Source organism: Pseudophryne corroboree, chromosome 10, assembly GCF_028390025.1.
Source record: "Pseudophryne corroboree isolate aPseCor3 chromosome 10, aPseCor3.hap2, whole genome shotgun sequence".
NCBI classification, from domain to species: domain Eukaryota; kingdom Metazoa; phylum Chordata; class Amphibia; order Anura; family Myobatrachidae; genus Pseudophryne; species Pseudophryne corroboree.
Genome location: NC_086453.1, coordinates 42,947,223 through 42,966,242, shown reverse-complemented (window position 1 = coordinate 42,966,242; position 19,020 = coordinate 42,947,223). Strand labels below are relative to the sequence as shown.

Here is a 19,020-nt window from a genome sequence, read left to right as displayed (position 1 = left end):
TTGTAATCGGGTATACTATTGTGTAATGGGTATACTATTGTTGTAATCGGGTATACTATTGTGTAATGGGTATACTATTGTTGTAATCGGGTATACTATTGTGTAATGGGTATACTATTGTTGTAATCGGATATACTATTGTGTAATGGGTATACTATTGTTGTAATCGGGTATACTATTGTGTAATGGGTATACTATTGTTGTAATGGGTATACTATTGTTGTAATCGGGTATACTATTGTGTAATGGGTATACTATTGTGTAATGGGTATACTATTGTTGTAATGGGTATACTATTGTGTAATGGGTATACTATTGTTGTAATCGGGTATACTATTGTGTAATGGGTATACTATTGTTGTAATGGGTATACTATTGTTGTAATCGGGTATACAATTGTGTAATGGGTATACTATTGTTGTGATCGGGTATACTATTGTGTAATGGGTATACTATTGTTGTAATCGGGTATACTATTGTATAATGGGTATACTATTGTTGTAATGGGTATACTATTGTTGTAATCGGGTATACTATTGTGTAATGGGTATACTATTGTTGTAATCGGGTATACTATTGTGTAATGGGTATACTATTGTTGTAATCGGGTATACTATTGTGTAATGGGTATACTATTGTTGTAATGGGTATACTATTAGCCCAAGTACTTTTCAGTGGGTGTGGCCTATTCACAGGAGGTGTGTCCATGCACCCTGAGAAAAAAAATACAGAAAAAAGTACTTTATGCACCTTTGAGCTGAGGAGAAGAGCTGCAGCTTCTGCTGCTGCCAGGTAAGGATGGGGCACCTGGGCTCCATCTGGGCCCCTCCATGAGACCTGGGCCTGGGTAATCAGTACCCTCCCCCCTTTCGACGCCACTGGCAGCGCCCTTGGTTTTTGTAATCTCTATTGCTGTCATATCCTTCCATTCACTTTATTTCATATGTTTCTAGGTAGAAAACTTGAAGCAAGTGTGTCTGTGAGTATCAATGAGGGAGAGTCTCTGACTCTAAACTGCACTGTGGACAGTAACCCAGCAGCTACTGTGAGATGGACAAAGGGAGAAGTTGATGTAGACTTGAACGACACGACTGGTCTAGAAGTGGTGAATATAACTTCCTCAGAGGCAGATACCTACAGGTGCTTTGCATGGAACATATATGGTGTTACTGAGAAACGTATCCATGTCATCAATGAACAAGGTATAATGTATACTATTACTACAACATATACCACATAGAGCAAAATATATTTTTCAGATGTGTAGGCAATCATTTTAAAGTGACTTATTTGGATTTTTTCCTCTATGACATAATAATCTCTAAGGACAGGGCCATAACTGGAGGGGGAGGGGGCACATGACCTGTGTGCAGGGTGGAGGGGGTGTTGAGACTTCATTTGTGGCTGTGGTTGGAGTAAACTGGTCAGCGGCTGCTGTGGCTCCTGGACTTGCTGGCTGCTTCTCCTCCTAGATGCTGGGTCTGGGGGGTCCTAGTGCTCCCTTCTCTCTTGCATTCTGGAGCCCTAAGAGCTGGTACAGCCATGGCAACTGCGGGGGCTGCCATCTTGGAAGGACAGGCTGAAGGGCCAGATGCCTGTGGTAAGATCTCCGTCCCTCCATATGGCTTCAAACATGCTTGGACATTTGTAGGGGTGACCATACTCTCCACTGTGCAGTCCAGTCTGTAAACGGAATCAGTATGATATCCCGGCTGTTGGGATCCCGGCGGTCAGCAGACCGATGCAGGAATCCCGGCAGCCGAAATACTGGCGGCGAGCTCAGCATGTCCCCTTGTGGGCTCGCTGCGCTTATCTTGCTTCGGGTCCGGTGGCGACCTTTGGTCACCACAATAATCTATTCCCCCTCGGGTGATGGCGTGGACCACCACCCAAGTGCGGTTTCTGACTGCCGCCATTTCACATGGTGCCGGGATTCCGGTGTCATTATCCTGACCGGCAAAATCCCGACAGCTGACAAACCGATTGCCTCCCCTGCATACACAGATATTAAGGATGATTGTAATAATCATTTGTTATTAATGTGTTATATCTTTGTAGACAAATCTAACACATTAAGTGAAACTACAACTCCCAACATCCCCAGTAAGATTTTAATTTAAATATGTTTGATTGCAATGATTGTGTTGTGTGACCCCCCCCCCTCCCCCCATACCATACACTATTTCTTTGAATATTAATTTGCATTTAGTCATATGTATTATTATTATTATTATTATTATTATTATTATTATTATTTCAACATTTTCAATATTTATGCATGCAAATATTTACATGTAAGCAGCGTATTCAGTTTGACTGAAGGTGCATACACATGGTGAGATATTGTCTGTGCCCGATTTTGACTATGGGATTTCCCTTGAACTCCTTCAGGGCGCAGAACCACCGATATTGACTATACACACAATGCGATTTTGGCTATGTGCGATTTTGGCTATGTGCGATTTTGACTATGGCACACCTTGAACAAGATAGTCAATATTGCCTTGCCTGCACTGTCTATTTTTCTTGTGATCCTGATCCCGCGAGGCCGCGCTTAGGTACAGCAAGCTGCGTACTAACTTTCCTTATGATTTTGACTATGGCCCTCATTCCGAGTTGATCGGTCGCAAGGCGAATTTAGCAGAGTTACACACGCTTAGTCTACGCCTACTGGGAGTGTATCTTAGCTTCTTAAAAGTGCGAACGAAGTTTACGCAATATTGCGAACAAAAAAAACTTAGCAGTTTTAGAGTAGCTCCAGACTTACTCTGCCTGTGCGATCAGTTCAGTGCTTGTCGTTCCTGGTTTGACGTCACAAACACTCCCAGCGTTCGCCCAGACACTCCCCCGTTTCTCCGGCCACTCCTGCGTTTTTTCCGGAAACGGTAGCGTTTTCAGCCACACGCCCATAAAACGCCGTGTTTCCGCCCAGTAACACCCATTTCCTGTCAATCACACTGCGTTCGCCGGTGCGAACAAAAAGCCGTGAGTAAAAATCCTTTCTTCATAGCAGAATTACTTAGCGCAGTCGCAGTGCGAACATTGCGCATGCGCTCTAAGCTGATTTTCACTGCGATGCGAAAAAAAAGAACGAGCGAACGACTCGGAATGAGGGCCTATATAATCAAAATTGCAGGGTAATATGGCACTGTGTGTATGCACCTTTATTCTATGTCAAAGCTTGTTCTTTAATTACTTTGGGACAAACATAAGAATTTACAGTTGTTATTTTAAAGTCCTTGAATTTTTATGCTGACTTATCTCACTTTTACAAATAACTTAACAGTGAGCTTTAATACTGAGGTTTCTTAAAGTCATTAAAGAATATTTTCTTTAATTGAAAAGTTGTGTTCAATTTTGATATGTACTGTAATTAGCGGAGTGAATTAACAGGAAAAAAAACTAACACTGATGCCTATTTAACTAAAAATACAGAAAAAAGTGTCTGTAAATGGCACACTAAAGAATGAAATATTATTTTTATCAAACAATTAGTTAAAATAATTGAATATTGTGTAATATATATTTAAAAACAAACAGTGAAATATTTGTTCGAATAATAGGTGTATAGAAAATATGGTGATAATAAAACACACATCAGCTCTGTGCCTGCGTGTTTTTTTGCTACTGTTTAACAGCACTCAGCAATAAATCCCTTTAGTACAGTATTTGAAGAACCTTTGAGCAGATACATTTGTATTCATGAGTGGCAACTTTATAGTATCCAATTATTTTTGTATGCAGTGTATGAAAAATGACATGAATAGATACATTTGTAACTATGGGCCTAATTCAGACCCGATCGCAGAAGCAAAATTGTTCTCTAATGGGCAAAACCATGTGCAGTGCAGGTGGGGCAGATATAACATGTGCAGAGAGAGTTAGATTTGGGTGAGTTATATTGTTTCGGTGCAGGGAAAGTACTGGCTGCTTTTTTTTTGCACTGCATTTTAGATTTCAGTTTGAACACAACCCACCCAAATCTAGCTCTCTCTGCACGTTACATCTGCCCCCCCCCCCCCTTCAGTGCTCATGGTTTTGCCCATTAGAGAACAATTTTGCTGCTGCAATCAGGTCTGAATTAGGCCCTTAATCACTAAAACACAGTATTATATGGGGGAATTCAATTGCAGGCGATGGGTGCAAATTTGGTGTACTGCAAAATTTAAACACCAGCAACAGCACCAAAACACAAAACCCTCGCCCGCCCAGTCAAATCCCAAATTTGCACAATAGTGCTCACTACCCTGTAGGGCTGCTAGCAGTTTTGTGAGAGATTAGACTTCCGTAAAGGGCAGCTATTGCAGAACTGATTTGGCTGGTAGGAGGTCTTTGCCCACAATTGAACTCCCCCCCATGTGATGTGGAATTGCGGACTTAAGTGAAAGAATAACATACATTTTGTCATGCTGTTATATGGACATAGGTGAGCTATAATAATTGTGCCAATAAAATATAGATGTGCAACAAATGGAGTCTGTGGGGGTTATTCAGGTTTGTTAGCAAACCAAAAAAGTTAGCAACTGGGCAAAACCTTGTTGCACTGCAGGTGGGCAGATGTAACATGTGCAGAGAGATTGCGATTTGGGTGAGTTATATTGTTTTTGTTCAGGGTAAATACTGACTGCTCCATTTTTACATTGCAATTTAGATTTCAGTTTGAACACACCCCACCCAAATCTCTGCACATGTTATATCTGCCCCACCTGGAGTGCAGCATGATTTTGCCCAGTTGCTAACTGGTTTTCTAACAAACCTGAATAAGGCCCTATGGGGGTCATTCCGAGTTGATCGCTAGCTGCTTTCGTCCGATGCTCAGCGATCAGGTAAAAAAATCGGCCCTTCTGCGCATGCATATGTGGCGCAATGCGCACGCGCGTTGTACTATTACAACGAACAATGTAGTTTCACACAGGGTCTAGCGAAGCTTTTCAGTCGCACTGCTGGCCGCAAAGTGATTGACAGGAAGTGGGCGTTTCTGGGTGTCAACTGACCGTGTTCAGGGAGTGTTCGGAAAAAATGCAAGCGTGCCAGGAAAAACGCAGGCGTGGCTGGGCAAACGCAGGGCGTGTTTGTGACGTCAAATCAGGAACTGAATAGTCTGAAGTGATCGCAAGCGCTGAGTAGGTTTAGAGCTACTCTGAAACTGCACAAAATTATTTTGTAGCCGCTCTGCGATCCTTTCTTTCGCACCTCTGCTAAGCTAAAATACACTCCCAGTGGGAGGCGGCATAGCGTTTGCACGGCAGCTAAAAACTGCTAGCGAGCGATCAACTTGGAATGACCCCCTATATACAAACACATACTATAGAAGGATTATCCCCAGTGTTTAAGCGAATACTGACTCCTTATTCAAGCCAATACGCAAAATGTATTAAAATTTATAAAAGATCATCTGATACTGTATAGATATAACTGTCCATAAAACATTTCATCCACCACTAACATCCAGTGGTGGTCCACATAAGAGCAGATGTACAAATATTTAATTTGCAAACTCCTCCTTCAAGGATTGTAAGTTGGAGGTAAGATCACAACAAATTCGATAACCCATCGAACTTGTTGTGATCTGACCTCCAACTTATGGAGCGGTGGTTGAAATGTTTTATGGACAATTATATCAATACAGTATTAGAAGATCTTTTATAAATTTTAAATTTGTTTGCGTATTGGAACATATTGTTTGTTTTCCTAAACAAGATTTTATTTGATATTAGGTCATTCAGTCACAAAAATAGGGGTGTTATAACAACTCCAAGGTGCCAATTACACTAATACTGCATATATATATATATATATATATATATATATATATATATATATAGAATTGAAGACTACGGCGCTCAGGTGCAGTTTTGTGACAATTATACCATAAGTATAAAATAAAAATTCTAAAAATATAGTAAAAAATGTAATCAAATATAATAATATAATAAAACACCCCTGTTCTATATATAAACACTTCTCAATAGATTATTTGAGTGGCAGCTTGTAATACATAGACATATGCTTGGCATGCATATAAAATCTGTTGCAAGAATTGGTGAAAACAAGCGCCCAAGAGTGTGGTGACTAAAATTCAGGGGAAATGAAGGTATAGAGGAAGGGATGATAAGGATCAGCTTAAAACACTTATCTGGTAGAGAGGAACTCGGCTCAATCAGCACTCTTTTTGTGGCTTAAAAACATGCGGATAAAACAGAAGAAAACTAACATAGTGTATACCATTTAGATTACGTATTGTGTTACTGCTTAATTTCACAGGCCCAATTAGGGAACTTGCTTATTCCCACAGGAGATAAATATATAGCCTGGGCAGTATATATATTAAAAATACAAAGAATTTAATGACATAATCACATAAAAATACACATAAAATGGCTGGATAACATGCGTACAGAATAAAAAATTATATCAGGCTTATCTGTCCATAACAATGGCTGTAATGCATGCGTACAGGATTTAAAATTGTTTGAAGCTTATCTGTCCATAAAAGGAGATGTCTGCAGGTACTCCCAACGCGTTTCGTCCGTCAGCAACAGGACTTGATGAAGTCCTGTTGCTGATGGACGAAACGCGTTGGTAGTACGCGTTTCGTCCACAAATAACTTCAGCTGAAAAAAAAGTGGTGTGGTTGTTTCAAGATGCACAATAAGGAGGCATTTGAAGAAAAATGGGCTGCACGGTCGAGTCGCCAGAAGAAAGCCATTACTACGCAAATGTCATAAAGCATCCCGCTTACAATACTCCAAACAGCACAGAGACAAGCCTCAAAACTTCTGGAACAAAGTCATTTCGAGTGATGAGACCAAAATTAAACTTTTTGGCCACAACCATAAACGTTACATTTGGAGAGGAGTCAACAAGGCCTATGATGAAAGGTACACCATTCCTACTGTGAAACACAGAGGTGGATTGCTGATGTTTTGGGGATGTGTGAGCTACAAAGGCACTGGAAACTTGGTCAAAATTTATGGCAAGATGAATGCAGCATGTTATCAGAAAATACTGGAGGAAAATTTGCACTCATCAGCCCGGAAGCTGCGCATGGGACGTACTTGGACGTTCCAACATGACAATGGTCCAAAACACAAGGCCAAGTCGACCTGTCATTGGCTACAGCAGAATAAAGTGAAGATTCTGGAGTGGCCATCTCAGTCTCCTGACCTCAATATCATTGAGCCACTCTGGGGAGATCTCAAACGTGCAGTTCATGCAAGACAGCCCAAGAATTTACAGGAACTGGAGGCTTTTTGCCAAGAAGAATGGGCAGCTTTATCATCTGAGAAAATAAAGAGCCTCGTCCACAACTACCACAAAAGACTTCAAGCTGTTATTGATGTTAAAGGGGGCAATACACGGTATTAAGAACTGGGGTATGTAAACTTTTGATCAGGGTCATTTGGGTAGTTTCTGTTGTCATTATGATTTAAAAAGAATAAACACGGTTGTTTGACAATAAATGGCTTCACCCAACCACTAACCATGAGTGAAAGAAAAGTTTGTGAGCTATCATTCATATTCTCTGACAAATGGCCAGAAAATCACAAATTCTGCTAGGGTATGTAAACTTATGAGCACAACTGTATTTATATATATGTGTGTGTGTGTGTGTGTGTGTGTGTGTGTGTGTGTGTGTGTGGTATGTGATAACAGAATAAAACAACATACCTCTTGTATCTTTGAAGCAATAGTCAGTTAGCAATTTTTTTAATTGTTATATTTGAATTGAGCATATCAAAATGCATAAGAAATAACGTATTTTAACTCAGAAGCAGTCAACTTTTAAAAAAGTGTTGGCCAGTGAATTTTATTAAAGCCTGTGGCCAAACAATTGTTGAAAAATAGGATTTGACAAATCGTAGTTCATGAAATAAACCCTTCTTTGCTCACGCAGTTGTGTTTATTCCATGACTGTCACATATTATGCAATACTTCCACTGGAATAAACACAACTATGAGGTGACTATGCCATGATTAGTCAGTGGCAAAGGATTCATAAAAGTAAATATAACAAAAGAAAAAATATATTAGGAAAGAAATGTATGGTCTCCTTAATCCTAATAGGATATAAATTACTCCAAGTGCTTAATTTAATTTTATTTCCTTTTACGTTACCCCACCCCATGTGCTAAATATTTGCATAAGCCAAATAATACAGACACCATTGGGGCTGCCATATAATACAAAGTGCAACGTAATGAATTGCATATACTAGAGACAATGCAGTGATCGTAATACAAAGAGCAATGCAGTGAATACCATATAATACAGAGAGAAAATGTAGTGGCCACCAAATAATACAGATAATGCAGTGACCACCATATAATACAGAGAGCAATGCAGTGACCGCCATATAATACAGAGAGCAATGCAGTGACCACCATATGATACAGAGAGCAAAGCAGTGACCACCATATAATCACAGAGAGTCACAGTGACCATCATATATTACAGAGAGTGTTACAATGACTCCCATATAATACAGAGAGCAATACAGTGACTGACATATACAGATGTGCCCTTATACATCTTGCCTCATGTAGCAGGAGATGCCTGGCGTGAGTCAAAAATGCATCTTATTTGCATTGCTATGTGACTAGGATGCACAAGCAGCTTTGGGGGAGGGTGTAATGTAGCATTTTGTATGCAGATACAGGCACAGTCACACAGAATATAGACATGCCGCATATCATTTTAGTCAGCATAAGCTGCTTGTGCATCCTATTTGCATAGCAATTCGACTTAGACACATTTAAATGGAAATATTTGCACATAAATACATTTGGTGCTACCGAGTCACGCCACGCCATGGTGTGACTATAAGGGCTGTATAACGTGACTGCAGCAAGGATGTAGGAAGACACATCTGTTATGGAGGAAGTGTTGCTGTGCCCTCCATATAGTCATAGTGACCCAGATATAACACAGATAATATTAAGACATGCTCCGTTCCACACAGAAAGGGGCAAGTCCTTGAAGCAGTGGGATTCAATCCAATCCTGTGCATGTTTTATAAATAATATGTAACACATGCAAAAGCTAAAGTAAGACCAATGTGATAAAATGCTGGACTGAATACATTTTACAGTTATAAACTTTTTTTCCTTTGATTTATAGGAGTGGATTCAACAATCCGTGATCTAATGATTGGAATCATGTGTGTCATAGTCATGGTCCTTGCTGTACTTTTAATGATAAAAATAATTGCAAAGTAAGAATTTCATATGCAGTATATGTCACTTGCAATTTGGATATCATTGAGTCTGTTTACAGCATAAGTTGGATTTTTATACAACAGGTTTCAGTATACTGTACAGTATGGATGAGATAAATCCATGTTTTCTTGTAAGTTTCCTGTAATAACTGAGGGCTCTATTCATGAAGCAGTGAAAAAAGTGCAGAAGTGAGCCAATGGAGAAGTTGCCCATGGCAAACAGTCAGCTGCCCTGTACAATTGTGTAGTATGCAAATTATAAATGTTACTTCAATGCTGATTGGTTGCCATGGGCCACTTATCCACTGGCTCACTTCTCCACACTTTTCATTGCTTCATGAATAGACCCCTGAGTACATTGATGAGTGTTTGATGAGAAAAGGAATGTACAAAACATGTGGACAACAACACAGTGGGGGTAATTCAGTTAGGTAGAGTTTTCCGAAGGCCAACTCGCCTAATCAAACTTGCACACTTCGTCATCATGGACACACCTTGATATTCAATTAGAAATGCCAATTTACACACCTCACTGCAAAGTTGTGTGAAATTTGTCAAAAAAAAACAAAACTGTGAAAAGAGCATTAAAATGTGGGGAGATCTTTCTGGACCCCCAAAAAGTGACAACTGTGTGAGCAGGACTTTATAGAAAGCTGTTAGTGGGCATATGGAAAGTACTGGACACTTTAAAAATGTATAAAATGGCTGATTTGTGCACTTTAAAAAATGTCAAAAAGTTTATGGATTTCATTAATTACACAGGAATTTAATAAAAAATGCAAAAAAAAGTATAAATTAGGTGATTTGGCTGGAAATTTAAGGGCACTTAGAAAAATATAATCTAAAAAATTATAAAAGCTAATTGAAGCAAATACTTTCCATAAATTTGGGGTGTATAAACTAATGAAAAAGTTAGTGGATTTTGAGTTAATATGTGGCGATTTTTTATTAACCACAATATTCACATGGAACTATTGGCCCAAGTAAGCGAATTGAAAACTTCAAATGCCTAATTAGTCATTCTCTGACTTTTACCTTAAAATAATGATTTTCCCTAACTTTCCACCTGCACAAGTGGTGCAAGTAAAAACACCCAAATTTGCTCTGAAAAATCAATCCGAGTTTGGAATTGAAATGCATATTTAATTTGCAATGCAAATGTGCCATGAATTTGGCTCACAATACCAAAATCGCACCTTACTGAATCCCCCGCCCTCCAGAAAGTGCTAGTTTCTGATCTGAATGTAGTAAATTAATAAATATGAATGCATTTCAAACATATTGCCTTTCAACCAACTTATAGAAAAAACAACTTATTTATTATATGAAACAAAATGTATTTAGTTCACTGCATTTATGTGTATATATATATATATATATATATATATATATGCATATGTTGTCCAAATCAGAAACAAGTTGAAACAAACAGAAGTATAATTAATATCATAATGTAAAACTATCTTTGACTTAACTGAAAGACATTTAAAGAAACTACCAACACCTGAAACTATCCCTGGTTACTATATCAAATTCAGTTAATAATCGAACACTGTTGGTAAAATATTTATCCCAGACACAATTCCTGCTTTGTAAAATGTTAAATACTGTATATTTCTCTGAATTAAAAACTCAACCGTTTTGAATTTTCATTGTCTCATATATGTTTTTTTTATTAATGTCAGTCTTATTTATTAATCAAACTGTACCTGAGTTTTCTAAAACCAACAATATAAGACCGTATTGATAACAGCTCTATAATGCTACTAGAGAAACACAAATTGTTCCAACCAGTTCTGAAATTCAACCAAATTTGCAAATTTAAAAAAAAAAAAAAAATTATTTATTTATACCAAATTGGAAACAAAAACATCAGGATACTGTTTTTGACTGGCATCTTGAATAGTGACCACCAGTGGCCTGGCCTCTGACTCTTCCTCACACTTAACTCATTGCACAGTGGTCAGAACTGCTCAGCAGAATTCTATAAAATAATTTACCTCCTTGTGGCATTGTCTCAAGCAGTTATCTATAGGGGTGTGGTTTTGTTGGGTCGACAGTAACTGGGTCAACAGTCATTAGATTGACCACTATTGGTTGACAGTGACTAGGTCGACACATGAATTATGTCGACACAGTCATTAGGTCGACCTGGGAAAGGTCAACATGACAAAAGGTCGACATGAGTTTTTAACTTTTTTGTGTAGTTCTCTTCGTACAGTGATGGGAACCCCAATTAGTGCACCGTGCCCCCTCACATGGATCACTTCACTCACCACGCTTCGGGTACCTCACTCCACTACCGCTGTGCTTGCCACAGGTTACTATTTCCAATCATAGTCCACGTGGATCATAAAGTATAAAAAAGTTTAAAAAATAAAAAATGTGAAAAACTCATGTCGACCTTTTCATGTGTCAACCTTTGCCATGTTGACCTAATGACCATGTTGACCTAAAGACCGGATACCATCCATAGTTAGCAGCTGCAAATGATGGATATCTGCCACACATAATCATTTATCTGATATTCATAGCTACATGAAACCTAGGAGAGACTGTTTTTTTTAGTAACATGGATACGTTTGCTTTGTTTCTGCATTATATTTCAGTTAACTCAATTCAGTAAAAATGAAATAAATAAAATTCAATATTAACGAAAAAATTTATAAAGTCAAAATAAAAATAAAAATTTTATAGCAACAATTTCAGCATAAAAACCTGTAATGTCGACTAAAATAAAATAAATAAATATCTATATAAATATTATTGATCACTGATATGTTCTAATGCATCATCCCTATTATTGGTAGTAAGCAGATGTCTAAGAACCCAAAAAGTGATCCCATTGAGGCACCACCCACAGATGAGCCCAGCCAGTTGTACATGAATATTAGGAAATTTAAGCAGAGATCTAAGGTGAGTGAAGTTATGGAAATCTATAGTATTTATCAACTGTTTGAAACAATTTTGAGGCTCATTTAGTAGTGGATGTACATCTATTTATTTTTTCCCCATAAAATAAGCATAATTGTATTGTACATGTACCAAAAATACATATTCAATTTTGAGCTTAGTTGTCTTGCAGCTCCTTATGGCTGGAGAGGTGTCACAGGGGCAGGCAAGCTTAGACTGACCACAGTAAGAGCTTGGACATATTAGATGCTAACCAATCCGCAGACAAGAGTTTTAGAAGGTACACATGTCTTGGCACTGCTGGAGCCTGGGCTGGTGAAATTATATGCAAAGATGATGACTGCTAGTAGTAGAACTATAGGTGCGAGTTTGTACTGTACCTGGACAAACCATTTAGCAATGCAAGAGGAGCATATTATTTTTTTGCAAGTAGGGGACATACTGCCTGCTTTTGGATGAAGCACGCAATCACTGGGAAATTTTAAACTTCCATTATAAGTTGAGTTACAATTCACCTCCTCCTCAACTCTAAATCCCACCAGAAGATCTAACTGAGTGTACTATTACGTCTAATGTATGGTGTAAAGTACATACTCATAGCTCTTACGTACACCCCAACTCTAAAGTACAGTATGCCCAATGAATTATTTCTGGGATGGTGAGCACCACAAGCATTGTAACATTCCGTCAATTTACAATACAGTGGACGTGGATTGTGGAAGGCTGAAATTTGAATAGCTTGTTTAATATTTTTGCTTAGGTCCAAAAACCCAGTATGCGAGTGGATATAAGTAGCATCACCACTGACCAAGATGAGGAGCTGCATTATTCCAACATATCCTTCCCTGCTGAACCCTCAGGAACCTCCTTAAGCCAACCAGGGGTGGAATATGCCAAGATAAAGCCAAAACGGATCAACTAGATTATGCCAAGAATCCACCACTCATAATATTTTCTCTTCCACCATTTTGTATGGCTTTCGGACCCTAAAAACCAACTCTAACATCTTAACAAGGAATATTCTTTGATGCCATGGAATTAATAAGTTTTCCAAAAATGTTGATGATTTTGTATCAGTATTCCAGTTTGTAGATTTACACAGTTAAAAAAAGAAACAAATAACAAAAAAGACAAGAAATGTTAGGAGAATGGATCTAACCCGTAGATCTACTTTGTCATATTTACAAAGTCTTGCTATTTTCTAGGGCTAAATTATGTTTACATTTTTACTAGGAAATGTTTGATCCTATAAATGGCCAAAACATGGTCCTATCCTATCAGAACGCAACAGTATTTTAAATTATACAAGTTTATATAGGTATTAATAGAAGTTCAGTGTTAATATGAATCATTCCCCTAGTAGTAAGGAATATCAGATAGATATAGCTTGGAGTAGCTAGTGGGAGATGATGAGGGAATGGATGAGAGTGTTTGCAGCAACTTCTGTAGGAAAAGGACATGTTCTGTCAATATTTCAAAAGCTGCATGTTGGGAAGACTAAGGGAATATACAGTATATTTATAATGCAACAGCATACACATGGTGCTTTGCAACTGAGATCAAACAAATGGTTTAATTCAGATTTGTACATAAACCCACTGATTTACATACATGTCTGAAGGTATGTACAGAACGGTTCATGTGATACAGAACGGTGCAGAACGGGTGAAGAGCGGGACTTGTGATACAGAACGGTGCAGAACGGGTGAAGAGCGGGTCTTGTGATACAGAACGGTGCAGAACGGGTGAAGAGCGGGTCTTGTGATACAGAAAGGTGCAGAACGGGTGCAGAACGGTTCATGTGAAACAGAACGGTGCAGAACGGGTGAAGAGCGGATTTTGTGATACAGAACGGTGCAGAACGGGTGAAGAGCGGGTCTTGTGATACAGAACGGTGCAGAACGGGTGCAGAACGGTTCATGTGATACAGAATGGTGCAGAACGGGTGCAGAGCGGTTCATGTGATACAGAACGGTGCAGAACGGGTGAAGAGTGGGTCTTGTGATACAGAACGGTGCAGAACAGGTGCAGAGCGGGTCTTGAGAAACAGAACAGTGCAGAACATGTGTAGAGCTTGTCTTGTGATACAGATCGGTGCAGAACAGGTGCAGAGCAGGTCTTGTGATACAGAACGGGGTATAACGGGTGCAGAGCAGATCTTGTGATACAGAACGGTGCAGAACGGGTGCAGAACGGTTCATGTGATACAGAACGGTGCAGAACGGGTGCAGAGCGGGTCTTGTGATACAGTTTTCAGCACTCTGTCAGCAGCAGCATGATTTACATGCAGCATTTGGGGGGACAGCACCCAGCACTGTTTTAAAGGCCTGACAGGTCCAGGGTCTGCATCATTAGATGCAGACGTACTAGACCTGGTTGTCCTGGTCTGCTGGCCAGCCTGAGTAAGCTTCAGCTTATACAAGCCAACTGGTGCAGATAAACATTGCGAATCACAACTGATGGTTGTGATGGTGACTTGGTAGCACTTGGATCTTGTAAATGCATGAAAGAGCTGTCTATCTCCCACAGATGAGTCCTGGTGCATTGAATTTTGATTACATGGAATTGCACAGCCGATTCCTTGCAGCTGTACAATTCCAGACAATCATGAATCAGTCCTAAAGTACTAAAACAAGACTCTATTAATAGAAAGAAAAATAGGTAAGATAGATAAGCCCACTTACCTACAATCTATAGCATACAGTAGAACCTGTAGTGGATTTGGTCAATGGGATGAAACTCTATGCTCCTTCTAATAAAAACCACCAGCTTTACCTTCTGCTTTTGCTATTTTCTCTAGGAACCTTATTTTTATTGTTATTAGGGGCCATTAGTAGGATTTACTTATGTATTGCTGTTTGATTATACTGTAAAATGGTAAGAACAAGATGTTCATTCAGGTTACTGGAAGATAGGTAAATCACTGGCATAGAATGTAAAAATGATTATCTGCTCACTGTGGATTATGTGCTGTGGCTCCACCATTGGATGTTCCTTTTGGCTTTCTAAACTGTGCATCAAAGCAAATAAAAAATGTTTTGCAGAAACTAAACACTATTTTGGGCTCGTTATATTTTACTTACACAAGTGCATGCTTCCCGATTGCTACCGATCTGAAGCACAGTACAGAATCGGGCGCAGTGTGGATTTTAGTGGGCATACCCAGTGGTGGCATTGAGATCGGTGACACCCGGTGCAGCCAATTGTGCACGGCCGAAAAAGGGAGTCACCCGCTGCTATCATGGAGGAGGTGTAGTCTAGCAAAGCCCCTCTGGTTACATCACTCCAGGGCACAGCATCCCCGGAGATACTGGGCTGCCCCCAGAGACTTGTGACCGCACTGCCGGCTCCTTCTAAGTGACAGGAGCTGGTTGCTGCAGGATAATAATCATTGCAGAGAAGCTGGCATTTTGGTGTTGCCACTTCAGAGGGTGAGACTCTGGAGTAGCCCGCACCCCCCCTTGTGATAACTATGGGTGTACCTGGAAAATAACGGGTGGCTAAACTGTTGTGGGCATGTCACTGAAAGCAGCTTTGTTCATAGTCAGAGAAACTTCACCTGCCATAGGGTTTTGATGATGCGGCCAATGGTGCATCTAAAGATGCTCCGAGATGGAAATGTACTGTCTCAAGATGCTTCAAGATGGGCATCGTAGTTTTAGAAAATCACCAGCAGCATTAGCATAAGATTCAGATGTGACTGTGGCAAAACATGCATCCATGGCCACGTCTGACAAAGAATGAGCCCCAGTTTGTTCCCTGGAGAAGTCACTTCATGTTTCTTATCGGTGCCTTATCAGTTAGTCACTTATTTTATTTGAATTCCTTACAAGAAAACACTTGTCGCTACATTTCCTGGAATGTTACACAATATTTATATTTCCCTTTGTGCTGGACCATTTTTAAGAATTGAAGTTCCAATACACTGTTATACACTGTGCCTTAAAAAATAAATATGGACTTACACATTCTACAATTTAACTTTACCCTATATTGCAGTGAAAACGCAAAGAAAATAAAAAAGTTTGTGGAAAAAACTATCCTCAGTTTAATAGAGATGAGCGGGTTCGGTTTCTCTGAATCCGAACCCGCCAGAACTTCATGTTTTTTTTCACGGGTCCGAGCGACTCGGATCTTCCCGCCTTGCTCGGTTAACCCGAGCGCGCCCGAACGTCATCATGACGCTGTCGGATTCTCGCGAGGCTCGGATTCTATCGCGAGACTCGGATTCTATATAAGGAGCCGCGCGTTGCCGCCATTTTCACACGTGCATTGAGATTGATAGGGAGAGGACGTGGCTGGCTTCCTCTCCGTTTAGAATAGATTAGAGAGACACTTGATTTACTAATTTTGGGGAGCATTAGGAGTACTCAGTACAGTGCAGAGTTTTGCTGATAGTGACCAGTGACCACCAGTTTTATTTATAATCCGTTCTCTGCCTGAAAAAAGCGATACACAGCACACAGTGACTCAGTCACATACCATATCTGTGTGCACTGCTCAGGCTCAGGCCAGTGTGCTGCATCATCTATTATCTATATATAAATAATATTATATATATCTGTCTGACTGCTCAGCTCACACAGCTTATAATTGTGGGGGAGACTGGGGAGCACTACTGCAGTGCCAGTTATAGGTTATAGCAGGAGCCAGGAGTACATAATATATTATATAGTGAGTGACCACCAGACACACAGTGCAGTTTATTTAATATATCCGTTCTCTGCCTGAAAAAAGCGATACACACAGTGACTCAGTCAGTCACATACCATATCTGTGTGCACTGCTCAGGCTCAGGCCAGTGTGCTGCATCATCTATATATATTATATATCTGTCTGACTGCTCAGCTCACACAGCTTATAATTGTGGGGGAGACTGGGGAGCACTACTGCAGTGCCAGTTATAGGTTATAGCAGGAGCCAGGAGTACATAATATTATATTAAAATTAAACAGTGCACACTTTTGCTGCAGGAGTGCCACTGCCAGTGTGACTAGTGACCAGTGACCTGACCACCAGTATATATAATATTAGTAGTATACTGTCTCTTTATCAACCAGTCTATATTAGCAGCAGACACAGTACAGTGCGGTAGTTCACGGCTGTGGCTACCTCTGTGTCGGCACTCGGCAGCCCGTCCATAATTGTATATACCACCTAACCGTGGTTTTTTTTTCTTTCTTTATACATACATACTAGTTACGAGTATACTATCTCTTTATCAACCAGTCTATATATTAGCAGCAGACACAGTACAGTGCGGTAGTTCACGGCTGTGGCTACCTCTGTGTCGGCACTCGGCAGCCCGTCCATAATTGTATATACCACCTAACCGTGGTTTTTTTTTCTTTCTTTATACATACATACTAGTTACGAGTATACTATCTCTTTATCAACCAGTCTATATATTAGCAGCAGACACAGTACAGTGCGGTAGTTCACGGCTGTGGCTACCTCTGTGTCGGCACTCGGCAGCCCGTCCATAATTGTATATACCACCTAACCGTGGTTTTTTTTTCTTTCTTTATACATACATACTAGTTACGAGTATACTATCTCTTTATCAACCAGTCTATATATTAGCAGCAGACACAGTACAGTGCGGTAGTTCACGGCTGTGGCTACCTCTGTGTCGGCACTCGGCAGCCCGTCCATAATTGTATATACCACCTAACCGTGGTTTTTTTTTCTTTCTTTATACATACATACTAGTTACGAGTATACTATCTCTTTATCAACCAGTCTATATATTAGCAGCAGACACAGTACAGTGCGGTAGTTCACGGCTGTGGCTACCTCTGTGTCGGCACTCGGCAGCCCGTCCATAATTGTATATACCACCTAACCGTGGTTTTTTTTTCTTTCTTTATACATACATACTAGTTACGAGTATACTATCTCTTTATCAACCAGTCTATATTAGCAGCAGACACAGTACAGTGCGGTAGTTCACGGCTGTGGCTACCTCTGTGTCGGCACTCGGCAGCCCGTCCATAATTGTATATACCACCTAACCGTGGTTTTTTTTTCTTTCTTTATACATACATACTAGTTACGAGTATACTATCTCTTTATCAACCAGTCTATATATTAGCAGCAGACACAGTACAGTGCGGTAGTTCACGGCTGTGGCTACCTCTGTGTCGGCACTCGGCAGCCCGTCCATAATTGTATATACCACCTAACCGTGGTTTTTTTTTCTTTCTTTATACATACATACTAGTTACGAGTATACTATCTCTTTATCAACCAGTCTATATATTAGCAGCAGACACAGTACAGTGCGGTAGTTCACGGCTGTGGCTACCTCTGTGTCGGCACTCGGCAGCCCGTCCATAATTGTATATACCACCTAACCGTGGTTTTTTTTTCTTTCTTTATACATACATACTAGTTACGAGTATACTATCTCTTTATCAACCAGTCTATATATTAGCAGCAGACACAGTACAGTGCGGTAGTTCACGGCTGTGGCTACCTCTGTGTCGGCACTCGGCAGCCCGTCCATAATTGTATATACCACCTAACCGTGGTTTTTTTTCTTTCTTTATACATACATACTAGTTACGAGTATACTATCTCTTTATCAACCAGTCTATATATTAGCAGCAGACACAGTACAGTGCGGTAGTTCACGGCTGTGGCTACCTCTGTGTCGGCACTCGGCAGCCCGTCCATAATTGTATACTAGTATCCAATCCATCCATCTCCATTGTTTACCTGAGGTGCCTTTTAGTTGTGCCTATTAAAATATGGAGAACAAAAATGTTGAGGTTCCAAAATTAGGGAAAGATCAAGATCCACTTCCACCTCGTGCTGAAGCTGCTGCCACTAGTCATGGCCGAGACGATGAAATGCCAGCAACGTCGTCTGCCAAGGCCGATGCCCAA

General features: G+C 40.0%; 1 protein-coding gene across 4 annotated transcripts in view; it reads left to right on the top strand.

Annotated features, from left to right (window-relative positions):
• LOC134965922 (sialic acid-binding Ig-like lectin 13) overlaps positions 1–15,182 on the top strand; it is a 64,546-nt gene extending 49,364 nt beyond the window's left edge. For 3 of the 4 annotated variants that reach the window (XM_063942322.1, XM_063942323.1, XM_063942321.1), the window contains 4 exons: positions 954–1,202; positions 9,121–9,214; positions 12,028–12,133; positions 12,891–15,182. In XM_063942322.1, coding sequence (XP_063798392.1) covers positions 954–1,202; positions 9,121–9,214; positions 12,028–12,133; positions 12,891–13,052 — 611 coding nt within the window. In that variant the 3' untranslated portion in view covers positions 13,053–15,182. The remainder of the gene's footprint in view (positions 1–953; positions 1,203–9,120; positions 9,215–12,027; positions 12,134–12,890) is intronic. The other variant, XM_063942324.1, reaches the window with a different exon arrangement.
• The last annotated feature ends 3,838 nt before the right edge of the window (positions 15,183–19,020 follow it).